Source organism: Cebus imitator, unplaced genomic scaffold, assembly GCF_001604975.1.
Source record: "Cebus imitator isolate Cc_AM_T3 unplaced genomic scaffold, Cebus_imitator-1.0 Scaffold766, whole genome shotgun sequence".
Classification (NCBI taxonomy): Eukaryota; Metazoa; Chordata; class Mammalia; order Primates; family Cebidae; genus Cebus; species Cebus imitator.
The window spans coordinates 386,598-408,631 of record NW_016108081.1 but is presented as its reverse complement, the minus strand read 5'-3'; the positions used below and the strand labels follow the sequence as shown (position 1 = coordinate 408,631).

General features: G+C 38.3%; 1 protein-coding gene across 3 annotated transcripts in view; it reads right to left on the bottom strand.

Moving 5' to 3' along the window:
- The window catches only part of FAAH2 (fatty acid amide hydrolase 2), a 204,501-nt gene that overhangs the window by 20,004 nt on the left and 162,463 nt on the right, over nucleotides 1-22,034 (bottom strand). For all 3 annotated transcript variants that reach the window (XM_017519684.2, XM_017519685.2, XM_037735270.1), the window contains one exon: nucleotides 12,475-12,594. In XM_017519684.2, the coding sequence (XP_017375173.1) occupies nucleotides 12,475-12,594 (120 nt within the window). The remainder of the gene's footprint in view (nucleotides 1-12,474; nucleotides 12,595-22,034) is intronic.

Below are 22,034 nucleotides of genomic sequence, written 5' to 3'. Positions count from 1 at the left end.
AAAAAAAAAAAAAAAATCAATCTCATTAAACCTCTTTAAAGTCAATATTTTGATGTATCTGGCATTTTGAATATTTATTTTGCATAGGGTCTATTGCTGAAGAATTATTGTTTTAATTTCAGGGTGTCATATTATATTTCTTTTTCAGGCTTTCTGAATATATATGTTGATTTCTGTGCAACCAAAGGAATACAGTATTCTTCTTATTTTTAAATTTACTTTCATTGAGTGTGGAATTTTGTTCTTGAAGATATGACTATGATATTAATTACAACCATGTTTTAAGAAATAGCATAAAAAGAAATAAATTAATACAAGAAAGTCTTTTTAATTTTTTTGTTATTAGAGTTAAATTGTTGCCAGTTAAAAAAAATGGTTATTATTATTACCTCCTGATAACCACAAGACAAAAACCTATAATGCACACATAAAAAATGATAAGCAAAATATTAGAACATACTGCAGGAAAAAAAATTACTTTTACACAAAGGATAAAATAAAGAAAAGAAGAAACAAAGAGGCTAACAAAACAACCAGAAAGCAAATAACAGACTATCTTTGTAAGATGGCCAAATAGGAACAGCTCCAGTCTTCAGGTTTCAGAGAGATCAACGCAGAAGCTGAATTATTTCTGCATTTCCAACTGAGGCACCTGGCTTATCAGATTAGGACTGGATAGGCAATGGGTGCAGGTCAGGAAGGGCGAACAGAGTCAGGATGTGCCGTCATCTCATGCAGGAAGTACAAGGGGTTGGGAAACTTCCACTAGATAAGGGAAGCCCTGAGGGACTATGCCAGGAGAAATCGTGCATTCCAGCCCAGATGCTATACTTGGCTCATGGTCTTTGCAACCCACAGACCAGAAGATACCCCCAGGTGCATACACCACCAGGGCCCTGAGTTTTAAGCAAAAAGCTGGGTGACCATTTAGGCAGACACCAAGCTAGCTGCAGGAGTTCATTTTCATACACCAGTGGTGCCAAGAACACCAGCAAGACAAAACCATTCACTCCCCGGGAAAGGGGTCTGAAGCCAGAAAGCCAAGTGGTCTAGCTCAGCAAATACCACCCCCATGGAAACCAGCAAGCTAAGACCTACTGGCTTGAAATGCTGTCTGCCAGCACAGCAGTTTGAAGTCAACCTGGGATGCGTGAGGTTAATGTGGGGAGAGCCATCCATGATTAGTGAAGCTTGAGTAAACAGTTGTCCCCTCACAGTATAAACAAAGCCACCCAAAAGTTTGAACTGGGTGGAGCCCACCACAGCTTGACAAAGCTTCTGTAGCCAGATTGCTTCTCTAGATTCCTCCTCTCTGGGAAAGTCATCTCTGAAAGAAAGGCAGCAGCCTCTGTTAGGGCCTTATAGATCAAAATCCCATCTCCCTGGGGCAGAGCACCTAAGGGAAAGAGTGGCTGTGGGCTCAGCTTCAGCAGATTTAAATATTCCTGTCTGCTGGCTCTGAAGAGAGCTGTGGATCTCCCAGCACAGTGCTCAAGCTCTGTTAAAGAACAGACTGCCTCCTCAAGTGGGTCACTAACACCTGTGACTCCTGAATGGTAGACACCTTCCAGTGGGGGTCGACAGACACCTCATAGAGAAGAGCTCTGGCTGGCATCTGATGGGTGCTCTTTTGGAATAAAGCTTCCAGAGAAAAGAACAAGCAGCAATATTTGCTGTTTTGTAGGCTCTGCTGGTGATGCCCAGGCAAAGTCTGGAGTGAACCTCCAGCAAACTCCAGCAGACGTGTGGCAGAGGGGCCTTGCTGTTAGAAGGAAAATTAACAGAAAGAAATAGCATCAACATCATCAAAAAGGATGTTCACACAGAAACCCCATCCAAAGGTCACCAACACCAAAGACCAATAATAGATAAATCCAGGAAGATGAATTAAAACTGGTGCAAAAAGGCTGAAAATTCCCAAAAGCCATAATGCCTCTTCTCCCTCAAAGGATCACAACCCCTCACCAGCAAAGGAACAATGCTGGATGGAGAATGAGACTCACAAATTGACAGAAGTAGGCTTCATAAAGTGGGTAACAACAAATTCCTTTGATCTAAAGGAGCATGTTCTAACACAATGCAAGGACGCTAAGAACCTTGAAAAGGGTTTGGAGGAATTACCAACTTAAGTAACTAGTTTAGAGAAGAATATAAATAATCTGATGGAGCTGAAAAAAAAAAAAACAGCACGAGAAATTCATGAAGCATGCACAAGTATCAATAGCCAAACCAATCAAGTGGAAGAAAAAATATCAGAAATTTAAGGTCAACTTAGTGAAATAAAATGTAAAGACAAGATTAGAGAAAAAAATGAAAAAGAACAAGCAAAGTCTCCAAGAAATATGAGACTATATGAAAATACCAAACCTACATTTGATTGGTGTACCTGAGACTGATGGGGAGAATGGAACCTTTCTGGAAATCTCTCTTCAGGATATTTTCCAGGAGACTTTCCCCAACCTGGCAAGACAGGCCAACATTGAAATTCAGGAAATAGAGAGAACACCACTAAGATTCTCCTCGATAAGAGCAACCCCAAGGCACATAATCGTCAGATTCACCAAGGTTAAAATGAAGAAAAAAGTGTTAAGCGTAGCCAGAAAGAAAGATCAGTTTACCCACAAAAGGAAGCCCATCAGACTAACAGTAGGTCTCTCTACAGAAACCCTACAAACCAGAAGAGAATGGGGGCCAATATAAACATTCTTAAAGAAATAAATTTTCAACCCAGAATTTCATATCCCATCAAACTAAGCTTCATAAGCAGAGGAGTAATAAAATCCACTCCAGACAAGCAAATGCTGAGAGATTTTGTCACCACAAGGCCTGCCTTACAAGATCTGAAGGAAACACTAAATGTGGAAGGGAAAAACTGGTACCAGTCACTGCAAAAACATACCAAAGAAACTGCATCAACTAACAGATAAAATAATCAGCTAACATTATAATGACAACAGGCTAAATGCCACAATTTAAGGACACAGACTGACAAATTGGATAAAGAGTCAAGACCCATCAGTGTGCTTTATTCAGGAGACCCATCTCATGCACAAAGACACACATAGGCTAAAAACAAAGAGAGGGAGGGAAATTTACCAAGCAAAAGGAAAGCAAAAGAAAAGGTGGGTTGCAATTCCACTCTTTGATAAAACAGACTTTAAAGCAACGAAGATCAAAAAAAGAAAAATGAAGAAGGGCATCACATAATGGTAAAGGGATCAATGCAACGAGATGAGCTAACTATCCTAAATATAAATATACACCCAATACAGGAGCACCCAGATTCATAAAGCACGTTCTTAAAGACCTACAAAAAGACTTGGACTCTCTTCACACGATATTAGCATAAGATTTTAAGACCCAGCTCTCAATTAAACAGATCAATGAGACAGAAAATAAACAAGGATATTCAGGACTCGAAGTCAGTTCTGGATCAAGTGGACTTAATAGATATTTAACAAACTCTCTGCCCCAAATCAACAGAATATACATTTTTTCTCAGCACCACATCTCACTTATTCTAAAATTGATCACATAATTGGTAGTAAAACACTCCTCAGTAAACGCAATAGAATGGAAATATAACAAACAGCCTCTCAGACCACAGTGCAATTAAGTTAGAACTCAGGATTAAGAAACTCACTAAAAACTGCACATCTAAATGGAAACTGAACAACCTGCTCCTGAAAACTACTTGGTAAATAATGAAATTGAAGCAGAAATAAATAAGTTATTTGAAACCAGTGAGAACAAAGAAACTATGTACCAGAATCTGGGACACAGCTAAAGCAGTGCTTAGAGGGAAATTTATAGCACTAAATACCCACAGGAGAAAGTGGGGAAAATCTAAAATCGACAGCCTAACATCACAATTAAAAGAACTAGAGAAGCAAGAGCAAACAAATTCAAAAGCTAGCAGAAGACAAGAAATATCTAAGATCAGAGCAGAACTGAAAGAGATAGAGACAGGGAAAACCCTTCAAAAAAATCAATGAATTCAGGACCTGGTTTCTTGAAAAGATTAACAAAATAGGTAGACTGCTAGCCAGACTAATAAAGAATAAAAGAGAGAAGAATCAAATAAACACAACAAAAAATGATAATGGTGACATCACCACTGATCCCACAGAAATACAAATTACCATCAGAGAATATTCTAAACACCTCTATGCAAATAAACTAGAAAATGTAGAAAAAAAATGGATACATTCCTGGACACATGCAACCTCCCAAGACTAAAACATGAAGTATTTGAATCCATAAATAGACCAATAACAAGTTTTCAAACTGAGGCAGTAATTAATATCCTACCAACATAAAAAAGCCCAGGACCAGATGGATTCATAGCTGAATTACACCGGAGGTACAAAGAAAAGCTGGTACCATTCCTTCTGAAACTACTCGAAACAATAAAAAAGAGGGACTCCTCCCTCATTGATTTTATGAGATATCATTCTGATACGAAAACCTTTCAGGAACACAAGAAAAGAAAATTTTAGGTCAATATCGCTGATGAATGTTGATGCAAAAACCCTCAGTAAAATACTGGCAAACCGAATCCAGCAGCATATCAAGAAGCTTATCCACTGAAATCAAGTCAGCTTCATCCCTGGGATGCAAGGCTGGTACAACATACACCAATCCATAATGTAATCCATCACATAAAGAGAACCAATGGCAAAAACCACATGATTATCTCAATAGACACACAAACGACCTCCATGTTTAATAAATGGTGTTGAGAAAACTGATTAGCAATGTGCAGAAAGCAGAAACTGGACCCCTACCTGTCATCTTACACTAAAATTAACTCCAGATGGATTAAAGATTTAAACATAAAACCTAACACCATAAAAACATTAGAAGAAAACGGAGACATAACCATCCAGGACATAGGCATAGGCAAGGACATCATGACTAAAACACCAAAAACAATGGTGATAAAAGCCAAGATAGACAAATGGGATCTAATTAAAATTCAGAGCTTCTGTACAGCAAAAGAAACCATCATTAGAGTGAATCAGCAACCAACAGAATGGGAAAAAATTTTTGCAATCTACCCATCTGACAAAGGGCTAATATACAGAATCTACAAAGAACTAAAACAGATTTACAAGAAAAAAAACAAACAATCCCATGCAAAAGTGGGCAAAGGATTTGAACAGACACTTTTCAAAAGAAGACATCTATGAGGCCAACAAACATATAAAAAATGCCCATCATCACTGGTCATTAGAGAAATGCATATCAAAACCACATTGAGATATCATCTCATGCCAGTTAGAATGGTGATCATTAAAAAATCTGGAGACAGCAGATTCTGGAGAGGATGTGGAGAAATAGTTACACTCTTACACAGTTGGTGGGAGTGTAAATTAGTTCAACCACTGTGGAAGACAGTGTGGTGATTTCTCAAGGATCCAGAAATAGAAATTCCATTTGACCCAGCAATCAAATTACTGGGCATATACCAAAGAACTATAAATCATTCTACTATAAAGACACATGCACATGTATGTTCATTGCAGCCCTGTGTACAATAACAAAGACGGGGAACCAACCCAAATGCCCATCAATGGTAGACTGGACAAAGAAACTGTGGTACATATACACCATGGAATACTATGCAGCCATAAAAAACGATGAGTTTGTTGTCTTTGTAGGGACTTGGCTGAATCTGGAAACCATCATTCTCAGCAAACTGACACAAGAACAGAAAACCAAACACTGCATGTTCTCACTCATAGGTGGTTGTTAACAATGAGAACAGGTGGACTCAAGGAAAGGAGCATCACACACTGGGGGCAGTTGGGGGGGGTAGGGGAGAGATAGCAGGGGTGGGGAAGGGGAGGGTGGGGAAGGATAACATGAGGGGAAATGCCAGATATAGTATGCAACTAAAGTTAAATAAATAAATTTTAAAAAACTCTCAAAAACTAGATATTGATGGAATGCATCTCAAAATAATAAGACCTATTTATGACAAACTCATAGCCAAAACTGTACTGAGTTCACAAAAATTGGAAGCATTCCCTTTGAAAACCTTCACAAGACAAGGATACCCTCTCTCACCACTCCTACTCAACATAATATTGGAAGTTTTGGTCAGGGTAATCAGGCAACAGAAAAAATAAAGGGCATTCAAATAGGAATAGAGGAGGTCAAATTGTCTCCATTTGCAGATGACATGATTGTATATGTAGAAAACCCCACTGTCTCAGCCTGAAATCTTCTTAAGCTGTTAAGCAGCTTCAGCAAACTCTCAGGATACAAAATCAATGTGCAAAAATCACAAGCATCACAATTGCTACAAACAGAATAAAATATCTAGAAATACAACTGACAAGCGATGTGAGAGACCTGTTCAAGGAGAACTACAAACCACTGCTCAAGAAAATAACAGAGGACACAAACAAACGTAAAAACATTCCATGCTCATGGATAGGAAGAATCAATATTGTGAAAATGGACATACTGTCCAAAGTAATCTACAGATTCAATACTATCCCCATCAAGCTACCATTAATTTTCTTCAAAGCATTAGAAAAGTACTTTTTAAAATTTCATGCAGAACCAAAAAAAAAGCCTGTATAGCCAAGACAATTCTAAGCAAAGGAACAAAGCTGGAGCCATAACGCTACCTGACTTCAAACTATACTACAAGGTTACTGTAACCAAAACATCATAATACTGGTACCAAAACAGATATATAGACCAATGAAAAAGAACAGAGGCCTCATAAATAACAACGCACATATACAAGCATCTGATCTTTGACAAACCTGACAAAAACAAGCAATGAGGAAAATATTCCCTATTTAATATATGGTGTTGAGAAAACTGCCTAGCCATATGCAGAAAACTGAAAGTGGACCCCTTCATTACACCTTATACAAAAATTAACATAAGATGAATTAAAGACTTAAACATAAGACCTAAAACCATAAAAACCCTAGAAGAAAACTGAAACTAAAAACCTTCTGCACAGAAAAAGAAACTGTCATCAGAGTGAACAGGCAACCTACAGAATGGGAGACAATTTTTGCAGTCTTTCCATCTGACAAAGGGTAATATCCATAGTCTACAAGGAAATTTAATAAATTTACAAGAAAAAAAAATAAGCAACCCCATCAAAATATGGGTGAAGTGTATGAACAGATACTTCTCTAAAGAAGACATTTACGCAGCCAATAAACATATGAAAGAAATCTCATCATTACTGGTTATTAGAGAAATGCAAATCAAAACCTCAATGCAATGCCATCTCATGCCAATTAGAATGGCGATCATTAAAAAGTATGGATACAACAGATGATGAAGAGGATGTGGAGAAATAAGAACACTTTTACACTGTTGGTTGTGGTGTACATTAGTTTAACCATTGTGGAAGACAGTGTGGCAATTCCTCAAGGTTCTAGAACCAGAATTAACATATAATCTAGCAAAGTCATTACTTGGTATATACTCAAAGGATTACAAATTATTCTACTATAAAGACACATGCACACATATGTTTATTCCAGCACTATTTAAAATAGTAAAGTCTTGGAACCAACCCAAATGTCCATCAGTGATAGATTGAATAAAGAAAATATGTCACATATACGCCATGGAATACTATGCAGTCATTAAAAAAAAGGAGTTCATGTCCTATGCAGGGAAGTGGATGAAGCTGGAAACTATCATTCTCAGCAAACTATCAAAGGAACAGAAAACCAAACACAACGGGTTCTCACTCATAAGTTGGGGTTGAACAATGAAACAATGAGAACACATGGACACAGGGAGGGGAACATCACACACCAGGGCCTGTCAGGAGGTGGGGAGCTGGGGGAGGGATAGCATTAGGAGAAATACCTAATGTAGATGATGGTTTGATGGGTGTAGCAAACCACTATGACACATGTATGCAAACCTGCACGTTCTGCACATGTATCCCAGAAATTAAAGTTAAAAAAAAAGAAAATCAGTGCATCAAACAGATATTTGCACTCATGTATGTGTTTATTGCAGCATTTTTCACAATAGCCAAGATGTAAAATCAATCTAAGTGTCCATCAGCAAACGAATGGGTAAAGCAGAACTGAAGCAGATAGTCACAAAAAACCCTTCAAAAAATCAATAAATCCAGGAGCTGGTTTTCCAAAAAGATCAACAAAATAGACCACTAGCCAGATTAATAAAAAAGAAAAGAGAGAATAACCAAATTGATGCAATAAAAAACGATAAAGTGGATATCACCACAGATTTCACAGAAATTCAAACCATCATCAGAGACTATTACAAACAGCTCTATGCGCATAAACTAGTAAACCTGGAAGAAATGGATAAATTCCTGGACACTTGCCTCCTCCCAAGCCTAAACCAGAAAGAAGTCAAAACCCTGAATAGACCAATAGCAAGGTCTGAAGTTGAGGCAGCAATTAAGAGCCTACCACCCAAAAAAAGCCCAGGTCCAGACTGGTTCACAGCCGAATTCTACCAGACATACAAAGAGGAGCTGGTACCATTCTTTCTGAAACTATCCCAAATAATCAAAAAAAAGGAACTCCTTCCCAAATTATTTTATGAGACCAACATCATCCTGATATCAAAACTGGGCAGAGACTCAACGAGAAAAGAAAACTTCAGGCCAATATCCATGAGGAACATAGAGGCAAAAATCTTCAATGAAATACTGGCAAGCCGATTGCAAAAGCGCATCAAAAACCTTATCCAGCATGATCAAGCACGATTCATCCCAGGGATGCAAGGCTGATTCAACATACACAAGTCCATAAATGTAATTCACCACATAAACAGAAACAAAGACAAACACCACATGATTAACTCAACTGATGCAGAGAAGGCCTTTGAAAATATTCAACAGCCCTTTATGCTAACAACCCTCAATAAACCAGGTATTCACGGAACGTATCTCAAAATAATAAAAGCTATTTGTGACAAACCAACAGCCAATATCATACTGAATGGGCAAAAACTGGAAGCACTCCCTTTGAAAGCTGGCACTAGACAAGGATGCTCTCTCTCACCACTCCTATTCAATATAGTACTGGAAATTCTAGCCAGAGCAATCAGGCAAGATAAAGAAATAAAGGGCATTCAAATAGGAAAGGAGGAAGTCAAATACTCTCTATTTCCAGATGTCATTATTGTGTATCTAGAAGACCCCATCATCTCAGTGCAAAGTCTCCTGACTGATAAGCAACTTCATTAAAGTCTCAGGACACAAAATAAATGTGCAAAAATCACAAGCATTCCTATACACCGATAACGGACTTAAAGAGAGCCAAATCAAGAGTGAACTGCCATTTGCAATTGCTACAAAGAGAATAAAATACCTAGAAATACAACTAACAAGGAACGCAAAGGACCTTTTCAAGGAGAACTACAGACCACTGCTCAACGAAATAAGAGAGGACACAAACACATGGATAAACATTCCATGTTCATGGTTAGGAAAAATCAATATCGTGAAAATGGCCATACTGCACAAAGTAATTTACAGATTCAATGCTATCCCCATCAAGCTACCAATTACCTTCTTCACAGAATTGGAAGAAAACACCTTAAACTTCATATGGAACTAAAAGAGAGTCTGCATAGCCAAGTCAATTCTAAGCAAAAAGAACAAAGTAAGAGGCATCACACTACCAGACTTCAAACTATACTACAAGGCTACAGTAATCAAAACAGCATGGTACTGGTACCAAAACAGAGATATAGACCTATGGAACAGAACAGAGGCCTTGGAGGCAACACAGCTTATCTACAACCATCCGATCTTTGACAAACCTGACAAAAACAAGCAATGGGGAAAGGATTCCCTGTTTAATAAAGAGTGTTGGGAAAACTGGCTAGCCATGTGCAGAAAGCAGAAACTGGACCCCTTCCTGACACCTTACACTAAAATTAACTCCAGATGGATTAAAGACTTAAACATAAGACCTAACACCATAAAAACCCTAGAAGAAAATCTAGGCAAAACCATTCAGGACATAGGTGTAGGCAAGGACTTCATGACCAAAACAACAAAAGCCAAAATAGACAAATGGGACCTAATCAAACTCCACAGCTTCTGCACAGCAAAAGAAACAATCATTAGAGTGAATCGGCAACCAACAGATTGGGAAAAAATTTTTGCAGTTTACCCATCTGACAAAGGGCTGATATCCAGAATTTATAAAGAACGAAAACAGATTTACAAGAAAAAAAACAAAGAAGCCCATTCAAAAGTGGGCAAAGGATATGAACAGACACTTTACAAAAGAAGACACACATGAGGCCAACAAACATATGAAAAAATGCTCATCATCACTGGTCATTAGAGAAATGCAAATCAAAACTACATTGAGAAACCACCTCATGCCAGTTAGAATGGCGATCATTAAAAAATCTGGAGACAACAGGTGCTGGAGAGGATGTGGAGAAATAGGAACAGTTTTACACTGTTGGTGGGAGTGTAAATTAGTTCAACCATTGTGAAAGACAGTGTGGCCATTCCTCAAGGACCTAGAAATAGAAATTCCATTTGACCCAGCAATCCCATTACTGGGTATATATCCAAAGGATTATAAATCATTCTACTATAAGGACACATGCACAGGAATGTTCATTGCAGCAGAGTTTACAATAGCAAAGACCTGGAACCAACCCAAATGCCCACCGATGATAGACTGGACAGAGAAAATTTGGCACATATACAACATGGAATATTACACAGCCATCAAAAACGATGAGTTCGTGTCCTTTGTAGGGACATGGATGAACCTGGAAGCCATCATTCTCAGCAAACTGACACAGGAGCAGAAGATTAAATACCGCATGTTCTCACTCATAGGCAGGTGTTGAACAATGAGAACACAATGACACAGGGAGGGGAGCACTACACACTGGGGTCTGTTGGGGGAAACAGGGGGGAGAGCGGGGAGTGGGGAGCTGGGGGTTGTGGCATGGGGAGAAATGACAGATATAAGTGAGGGAGAGGAAGGCAGCAAATCACACTGCTACGTGTATACATATGCAACAAGCTTGCATGTTCTTCACATGTACCCCAAAACCTAAAATGCAATAAAAATAATAATAAAATAAAAAATAAAAATAAATTAAAAAAAAAAAAACTTCAAGTACTAATCATACAGTATACCTATTTTAAGCGATTATTAATAAGGAACATGGTAAATTGTGTATTACCATCATCTCTAAATCAGTAGTCATAATTCAAAATAGGAACAGATTTTTCCCTCCTCTATCTTTTTTTTCAGATTTGATATTATGGAACCAATTTTGACAGTTGGCATGTATGTTAACGGTTTATCCAAATTATAGGAGCGTGTCTTCTGGAAGCAAACAAAATAAACATTTTGTTTTTGATTTTTGCTTTAATTTTGATTTAAGTTCTGATTATAAACTTTCACGTCAGAGCCAAACATCCTCATTTTATGAATTTTTATAAACTTTTTGGTCTGTGATATTTCCAGTGTTTCTACAAAGTAAACTGGCTATTTGAAAAAGTAAAAAAGTGACTGATTGTTTTATTTAAGGTAGACGGGATCATGTGATTTTTGCCTATGGAGGGGCTACTGCATGTGAGACACTTTATTAAAAATATTCTCAATCCACAAAATTAAACTGTAACATTGGTGTCAATAAATTAATTTTACAAATGAGTAAACTGCAGATTCGCTAAGTAGCTTGCACAAGATAATAAAACCAGGAGGTAGCCTGCCCTTTGAATTTGGATATGTGATGCTCTAACACAAACATTCCCATTGGCATAAAACATTCCTATATTCACAAAAGTTAAATTCTTCAGAATTTTGAATTTATCTCATATTTCTCAAAGTGTTCATATTTAAAGTCTTAAGCATGCCTGAAAAAAACCTGGCCTAAGGGAAGCTTCTTTTACAAGTACCTGTATCATCTTCTAATCATAACAGATATGAAGAGGAAGGGAAAAATAAACAGGAGATGGGCAGATAGCTCTGTACATTTATTTTTAAAACATCTCAGGGGGAAGGTAAAGCTGGCACTTGACAACTGAATTTACCTAGTCACTTTATGCTTTATTAAAACCTACATGTTTTGAGTACCTAGCATACAACATACTAAGATTAGCTTTATTCTCCTATGCCCTTGTCCATGCCATGGTTTCCTCATTGCCTGGCATAATCTTTATCTCTTCTCTAACTGGTTATGGCTTCCAAATCATTCAAGATTTGAGAGACAGCAATTCCTCCACCAAAAAGCCTTCACTGACTTCCATATAGGAGTAGGCAAACTCTCTGTGATACATAACGATATATGCGTATACCAGTAAAGCATTCACCAAACTGTGCTTTCTTTAAATATTTTACTATTTACTTATTTTTCTCATGAGTTTCTTTTCTCTACACTTCTAACATATGGCCCACAATAGAAGCTCAATAATTGTTTACACAAAGAAAATGTAAGGAAAGGAAGAAGCAAGCATACCTTTCCATCATGTCCCTTTGCTGACATCATTGCGGTCCACAACTGAAAAGAGTACTTCATTTTCTTCAGTTTAATGTGCTGAACTGAGGCTCCTAGAATAGTTTCAAGGTGAACCACAACCTTATAAAAAAAAAAGATACAAAAACAGACAAATATTGATGAGAAGAGGAGATACTACTGAAGAGTAACATCAGCAAGATGGTAGACCAAGAAGATCCAGGCCCTCATTGCCCCATGGAAACACCAAAAGATAAACAAACAAAAACAAAGCAAAACAGCCCACAATATATATAGAAAAGTGGTTTTTGTGAGAACTCTAGAACAAGCTGAGAAGCTGCAGCAACCAAGGAAATGTCTAAAAAAGAAAAACTAAACTCAAAATGCTAGAAAAATTTTATGTCATTTCTGATTGCCCTTGTCCCATTCCCTCTCTGACACAGTTATAAACATTACTAAAGCCAGTTATAAACATAACAAAATTAAAAAGAAATCTACAAACCAATATCACAGATAAATATAGATGTGAAAAGTCTCAATAAAATTTTAACTAACTGAATCCAACACCACATCAAAAAGATAATACGTCATGATCAAGTTGCTTTTATCCTAGGGATGAAAGGATGATTCAACATACACAAATCAATAAAAATAATTCACCACATAAACAGAATTAAAAGCAAAATCTAGATGATCATCTTCATAGGTACAGAAAATCATTAATAGAATTTAGCATGACTTCATTACAAAAACCCTTTAAAACTAGTCATAGAGGAAACATACCTCAAAGTTATAAAAAATACATATAACAAGCCCATAGCAAATCTTATATTGAATGGGGAAAAGTTGAAAGTATTCCTTCTAAGAACTGAAAGAAGACAGAAAAGCCCACTTTAACTACTCCTTTTTAAAGTAATACTGGTAGTTGTACCCAGGGCAATCAGGCAAGAGAAATAAATAAAAGACATCTGAATTTAAAAAGAAGTCAAATTATGTCTGTTTGCTGATTATATGACCTTATATAGAGAAAATTCTAAAGGCTCCACCCAAAGGATTCTTAAATTTGATTAATGAAATCAGTAAAATATTGGAACACAAAATCAATGTAAAAAAATGAGTAGCATTTCTATTAACTAATAATAATCAAGCTTAGAACCAAATAAAGTAGTCAGTTTGTTACCACTTACAATAGCTACAAAAATAAAATACCTAGGAATGCATTTAACAAAAGAGGTGAAAAATATCTATAAATAAAACTATCAAACACTGATTAAAGTAATTGGAGATGACACAAATAAATTGAAAAACATCATATGGTCATGAAACAGAAGAATGAATATCATTAAAATGTTCATATTGTCAAAAGCAATCTACGGATTCAATGCAATTCTTGTCAAAATACCAATGTAATTTTTCAGAATTAGAAAACAATGATAAAATTCATATGAAATCACAAAAGAGTTTGTGGAGCCAAAGCAATCCTAAGCAAAAGGAAATAAGTTGCCTGCATCACATTACCTACTTCAAATTATACTATAAAGCTACAGAAATTACAGCAGCATGGTATTGGTATAAAAATAGACACATGGGAGGATGGATCCACGATGGCTGATTAGGAGTAGCTCTGGATTGCAGCTCCCAGTGAAAGCATGTAGGGTGAGTGGACACCGCATTTCCAGACGGATTTTTATTGCACACAGACCAGGAGATTCCCAGACAGAGGAGACCCACGGGTTGCCAGTGCAGCTGTTTCAACCAGTGCAGCTGTTTTAGACAGCTCAACTGTTTCGGCCAGTGTGGCTGTCTTGGCTGGCACCCCAGCATGGCATTCTCCATACAAAATACATGGGTCGGGCACTGTTTAAGCTGGGAATTGGAGTTCTGGGAAGAAAGAATCGCCCATTCAACTGATCGAAAAGGGGACTGAAAAAGGGAACCAGAAGGAGAGATTCCCGGGCAAAAAAGGACCAGGAATCTCGCTGCAGTTGTTTCAGTGGTGCAGGCACAGTGAGTGGCCGCAGGGGAAAACAAACAGACCCTGGCGCCTCTTCAACAGGCGACTGGAACACCAACGTAAAAAAGGCTCTAAGGCAGGGAGCCAGGTGATCAGGCTCGGATGGTCCCACCCCAACAAAAAAACAGCAATCTGAAACACTCTGGATTGAGAGCTTCACAGTAAGCACAGCTGGACCTGGGATGGCGCAGCTCTGTGGGAGAGGGGCGTCCGCCATTATCGAGGCACTCCACCACTAGGGAGGTAGTCCACCATTGCTGAGGCAGCCCGCCATTACAGAGCGAGTCCGCCATTACATAGGTGGGCCGCAATTGCCAAGGCAGTTCTAACTATACACGTATAAACAGGACTGCAGGGAAGTTCACGCAGCAGCTGCGCAGGGCCCACAGCAGCTCAGCAAAGCCTCTGCATGCAGACACTGACTAGGCTGCCTCCTCGCTGGGCAGGGCAGCCCTGAAGAAAGGCAGCAGCACAACAAAAACTCATGAATAAAGCCCTAACTCCCTGGGACAGAGCACCTGGGAGAACAAAATAAGGGGGTTTATGAGTTCTGTCGCAGCAGACTTAAACATACCTGCCAAGCAGTTCTGAATGAACAATGGAGCTCACAGCTCAGCACTTGAGTTCCTGTAAAGGACAGACTGTTTCATCAAGCAGCTCCCTGACCACAGTAAATCCAAAGAGACACTTCATAAAGGAGAGCTCAAACTGATATCAGGCGGGTATCCTTCTGGGACAAAGAAAGCAGAAGAAGAAACTGGCAGCAACCCTTGCTGTTCTGCAACCCTGCAGGTGATCCCCAGGAAAGCAGGGCCTGGAGTGGACGTCAGAAGTCCTATGGCACAGGAGCCTGACTGGTAGTAGGAAAACTAAGAAACCAAAAGAAACAACTTCATCATCAACAACCTTGATGTCCACTCAGAGACTCAATCTGAAATTCAAAAACTACAAAGACGACAGGTGGATAAATCCACAAATATGGGAAGAAACCAGCGCAAAATGATGAAAACACCCAAAACCAGAACGCCTCTCCTGCGTCAAGGGATCACAACTCCTCACCAGCAAGAAAACAAGGCTGGATGGAGAATGAGTGTGATGAATTGATGGAATGAGGCTTCAAAAGGTGGGTAATGAGAAATGTGTGAGCTCGCCAGTTAGAATGGTGATCATTAAAAAATCTGGAGACAACAGATGCTGGAAAGGATGTGGAGAAATAGGAACACTTTTACCCTGTTGGTGGGAGTGTAAATTAGCTCAACCATTGTGGAAGACAGTGTGGTGATTCCTTAAGGACCTAGAAATAGAAATTCCATTTGACACAGCAATCTCATTACTGGGTATATATCCAAAGGATTATAAATCATTCTACTATAAGGACACATGCACATGAATGTTGATTGCAGCACTGTTTACAATAGCAAAGACCTGGAACCAACCTAGATGCCGATCGATGATAGACTGGACAGGGAAAATGTGATACATATACACCATGGAATATTATGCAACCATCAAAAATGATGAGTTCATGTCCTTTTTAGGGACATGGATGAACCTGGAAACGATAATTCTCAGCAGACTGACACAAGAGCAGAAAATCCAACACCACATATTCTCACTCATAGGTGGGTGTTGAACAATGAGAACACATGGACACAGGGAGGGGAGCACTACACACTGGAGTCTGTTGGGGGGAAATGGGGAAGGGATGAGGGAGTTGGGAGGTGGGGAGAGACAGCATGGGGAGAAATGCCAGATATAGATGAAGGGAAGGAAGGAAGCAAATCACACTGACATGTGTGCACCCATGCAACAATCTTGCATGTTTTTCACATGTACCCCCAAATCTAAAATGCAATAAAAAATAAAATAAAATAAAATAAAGAAACTTGTGTGAGCTAAAAGAACATGTTCTAACTCAATGCAAAGAAACTAAGAACCTCAAAAAAAGATTTGACGAAATGCTAACGAGAATAAACAACTTAGAGAGGAATATAAGTGAATTGATGGAGCTGAAAAACACAACACAAGAACTAGGAGAAGTATACACAACTTTCAACAGCTGAATTGACCAAGAAGAAGAAAGGCTATCAGAGGTTAAGGTCAACTCAATGAAATAAAATGAGAAGGCAAGATTAGAGGAAAAAGGGTAAAAAGGAATGAACAAAGTTTCCAAGAAATGTAGGACTATGAGAAAAGACCTAATCTACATTTGATAAGTCTAACAGAATGTGTTGGAGAGAATGAATCCAAGCTGGAAAATACTCTTCAGGATATTATCCAGGAAAACTTCCCCAACCTAGCAAGGCAGGCAAACATTCAAGTCCAGGAAATACAGAGAACACCACAAAGATATTCCTTAAGAAGAGCAACACCAAGGCACATGATCTTCAGATTTACCAGGGTTGTAATGAAGGAGAAAACGCTAAGGGGAGCCAGAGAGAAAGGTTGGGTTACCCACAAAGCAAAGCCCATCAGACTCACAGCAGATCTCTCAGCAGAAACCCTACAAGCCAGAATAGAGTGGGGGCCAATATGCAACATCCTTAAAGAAAAGAATTTTCAACCCAGAATTTCATATCCACCCAAAATAAGCTTCATAAGTGAAGGAAAAATAAAATCATTGACAAACAAGTAACTACTCAGAGATTTCAACACCACCAGGCCTGCTTTACAAGAGCTCCTGAATGGGGCTCTACACCTAGAAAGGAACAACCAGTACCAGCCACTCCAAAAACATGCCAAATGGTAAAGAGGATAAACACAATGAAGAAACTGCATCAATTAATAGGCAAAACAGAGAGCTAGCATGAAAATGACCATATCAAATCCACACATAACAATATTAACCCTAAATGTAAATGGGTTAAATGCCCCCATAAAAAGACACAGACTGGCAAATTGGATAAAAAGCCAAAACTCATTGGTGTGTTGTATCCAGGAAACCCATCTCACATGCAAGGATACACAAAGGCTCAAAATAAAGGGATGGAGGAAGATTTACCAAGCAAATGGAGAGCAAAAATAAGCAGGAGTTGTAATTCTCATGTCTGATAAAATAGACTTTAAACGAAGAAAGTTCAAAAGAGACAAAGAAGGACATTACATAATGGTAAAAGGATCAATGCAACAAGAAGAGCTAACGATCCTAAATATATATTCACCCAATACAGGAGCAGCCAAATAGATAAGACAAGTTCTTAACGACTTACAAAGAGACGTAGGCTCCTACACAATAATAGTGGGAGACTTTAACACCCCATTGTCAATATTAGACAGATCAAAAGGACAGAAAATTAACAAGGATATCCAGGACTTGAACTCACACCTGTACCAAACAAACCTAAGAGACATTTACAGAACTCTCCACCCCAAATCCACAGAATATACGTTCTTCTCAGCATCACATCAAACCTACTTTAAAATTGACCACATAATTGGAATTAAATCACTCCTCAGCAAATTCAAAAGAATGGAAATCATAACAAACAGTCTCACAGACCACGGTGCAATCAAGTTAGAACTCAGAATTCAAAAACTAACTCAGAACCGCACAGCTTCATGGAAACTGAACAACTTGCTCTTGAATGTTGACTGGATAAACAATGAAATGAAGGCAGAATTAAAGATGTTCTTCAAAATCAAGAAGAAAGAAGACACAACATAACAGAAACTCTGGGACACATGTAAAGCAGTGTCTAGAGGAAAATATACAGTAATAAATGCCGACATGAGAAGCAAGGAAAGATCTAAAATCGACACGCTATTGTCGAAATTGAAAGAGGTAGAGGAGCAAGACCAACAATACTCAAAACCTAGCAGAAGACAAGAAAAAACTAAGATCAGAGCAGAACTGACAGAGATAGAGACACAAAATACCCTTCAAAAAATCAGTAAATCCAGGAGCTAGTTTTTTGCAAAGATCAACAAAATAGGCAGACCACTTGCCAAATTAATAAAAAAGGAAAGAGAGAATAATCAAATTTATGCAATAAAAAACGATAAAAGGGATGTCACCAAAGATCCCATAGAAATACAAACCATAATCAGGTATTATTAAAAACATGTCTATGCACATACACTAGTAAATCTGGAAGAAATGGGTAAATTCCTGGACACTTGCATCCTCCCAACCCTAAACGAGGAAGAAGCCAAAACCCTGAAGAGACCAATAACAAGGTCTGAAGTTGAGGCAGCAATTAAGAGCCTACCACCCATAAAAATCCCAGGTCCAGAAGGATTCACAGCCGAGCTCTACCAGACATACTAAGAGGAGCTGGTACCATTCCTTCTGAAACTATTCCAAACAATACAAAAAGAGGGAATTCTTCCCAAATCATTTTATGAGACCAGCATCATCCTGATACCAACACCTGACAGAGACTAAGCAAGAAAAGAAAACTTCAGGCCAATATCCATGAGGAACACAGATGCAAAAATCTTCAATAAAATACTGGCAAACCAATTGCAACAGCACATCAAAAAGCTTATCCACCATGATCAAGTAGGATTCATCCCAGGGATGCAGGGCTGCTTCAACATACGCAAGTCTATAAACGTCATTCACCACATAAACAGAACCAAAGACAAAAACCGCATCATTATCTCAATTCATGCAGACAAGGCCTTTGACAAAATTCAACAGCCCTTTATGCTAAAAACCCTCAATAAACTAGGTATTGATGGAATGAATCTCAAAATAATAAAAGCTATTTACGACAAACCAACAGTCAATATAATACTGAATGGACAAAAACTGGAAGCATTCCCTTTGAAATATGGCACTAGACAAGGATGCCTTCTCTCAACACTCCTATTCAATATAGCATTGGAAGTTATAGCGATCAGGCAAGAAAAAGAAATAAAGGATAATCAAATAGGAAAGGAGGAAGTCAAATTGTCTCTACTTGTTGACGACACGATTTTATATCTAGACGACCCCATTGTCCCAGCCCAAAATCTCCTGAAACTGATAAGCAACTTCAGCAAAGTCTCAGGATACAAAATGAATGTGCAATAATCACAAGCATTCCTATACACCCGTAACAGACTTAAAGAGAGCCAAATCAAGAACGAACTGCCTTCACAATTGCTACAAAGAGAATAAAATATCTAGGAATACAACTAACAAGGAACATAAAGGACCTCTTCAAGGAGAACTACAAGCCACTGCTCAACAAAATAAGACAGGACACAAACAGACGGAGAAACATTCCATGTTCATGGTTAGGAAGAATCAATACCCTGAAAATGGTCATACTGCCCAAAGTAATTTACAGATTCAATGCTATCCCCGTCAAGCTACCAATGCCCTTCTTCACAGAACTGGAAAAAAACACCTTAAACTTCATATGGAACAAAAAGAGAGCCCACATAGTCAAGTCAACTCTAAGCAAAAAGAACAAAGCGGGAGGCATCACACTACCTGACTTCAAACTATACTACAAGGCTACAGTAATCAAAACAGCATGGCACTGGTACCAAAACAGAGACATAGAACAATGGAACAGAACAGAGGCTTCAGAGGCAACACCACACATCTACAAACATCCAATCTTTGACAAACGTGACAAAAACAAGCAATGGGGAAAGAGTCCCTGTTTAATAAATGGTATTGGGAAAACTGGCTAGCCATGTGCAGAAAGCAGAAATTGGATCTCTTCCTGACATCTTTCACTAAAATTATCTCAGATAGATTAAATACTTAAACATAAGACCTAAAACCATAAAAACCCGAGAAGAAAATCTAGGCAAAACCATTCAGGACATAGGCATAGGTAACGACTTCATGTTCAAAACACCAAAAGCATTGGCAACAGAAGTCAAAATAGACAAATGGGACCTAATCAATCTCCACAGCTACTGCACAAAAAATATTACAGTCATTAGAGTGAATCAGCAGCCAACAAAACCGGAAAAAATTTTTGCAAACTACCCGTCAGATAAAGGGCTGATATCAAGAATCTACAAAGAACTATATCAGATTTACAAGAAAAAAACAAACTAGCCAATTCAAAAGTGTTCAAAGGACATGAACAGACACTTTAAAAAAAAAGAGAGATATGTGAGGTCAACAAACATATGAAAAAATGCTCATCGTCACTGGTCATTAGAGAAATGCAAATCAAAACTACATTGAGATACCACCTCACACCAGTTAGAATGGCGATCATTAAAAAGTCTGGAGACAACAGATGCTGGAGAGGATGTGGAGAAATAGGAACAGTTTTACAGTGTTGGTGGGAGTGTAAATTAATTCAACCGTTGTGGCAGACAGTGCGGCCATTCCTCAAGGACCTAGAAATAGAAATTCCATTTGATCCAGCAATCCCATTACTGGTATATATCCAAAGGATTATAAATCGTTCTACTATAAGGACACATGCACACGAATGTTCATTGCAGCACTGTTTACAATGCAAAGACCTGGAACCAACTCAAATGCCCATCGATGATAGACTGGATAGGGAAAATGTGGCACATATACAGCGTGCAATGCTATGCAGCCATCAAAAACGATGTTCTCGTTTCCTTTGTAGGGACATGGATGAACCTGGAAACCATCATTCTCAGCAAACTGACACAAGAACAGAAAATCAAACACTACATGTTCTCACTCATAGGTGGGTGTTAAACAATGAGAACACATGGTCACAGGGAGGGGAGCATCACACGCTTGGGTCTGTAGGGTGTAAATATGGGAGGGATGGTGGGGGTGGGGAGTTGGGGAGAAATAGCATGAGGAGAAATGCCAGATATAGGTGATGTGAAGGAAGGCAGCACATCACACTGCCATGTGCATACCTATGCAACAATCTTGCATGTTCTTCATATGTACCCCAAAGCCTAAAATGCAATAAAAAAATTAAACAATAGATATATAGTTCAAAAGAATAGAAGAGAAAACCCAGAAATTAAGCCACATACATATATCAACTGGTCATCAATAAAATCAACAAAATATAGACTGTAATAAGGACACCCTAATCAAAAAGTGTCCTCGGAAAACTGGGTGGCCATATGTAGAAGAATTAATATAGACCTGTATCTCTCACCGTATACAGAATTTATCACAAACTGGTTACAGGCTTAAGTGTAAAACGAAGGGTATAAAACTACAGGAAGGAAACATGAAAAACTATTCTGAACATTGTTTTTGGCAAACACTTCATGATAAAGACCTTAAAAAACAAATGTACAAAACCAAAAATAGACAAATGGGCTTAGTTAAACTAAAGTGCTTCTTCACAACAAAAGAAATTATCGACACCATAAACAGACAACTTGTAAAAAGAAATAAAATATTTACAAACAATACATGAAATGAAATATTAATATCTAGATTCCACTAAGAACACAGACAGCTTACGAACAACAACAACAAATAATCCTGCTAAAATGCAAGCAAATGACATGAACAAACTTTTTTTCCCCATTTATTTATTTTATTGCATTTTAGGTTTTGGGGTACATATGAAGAACATGCAAGATTGTTGCATAGGTACACACGTGGCAGTGTGATTTGCTGCCTTCCTCCCCATCACCTACATCT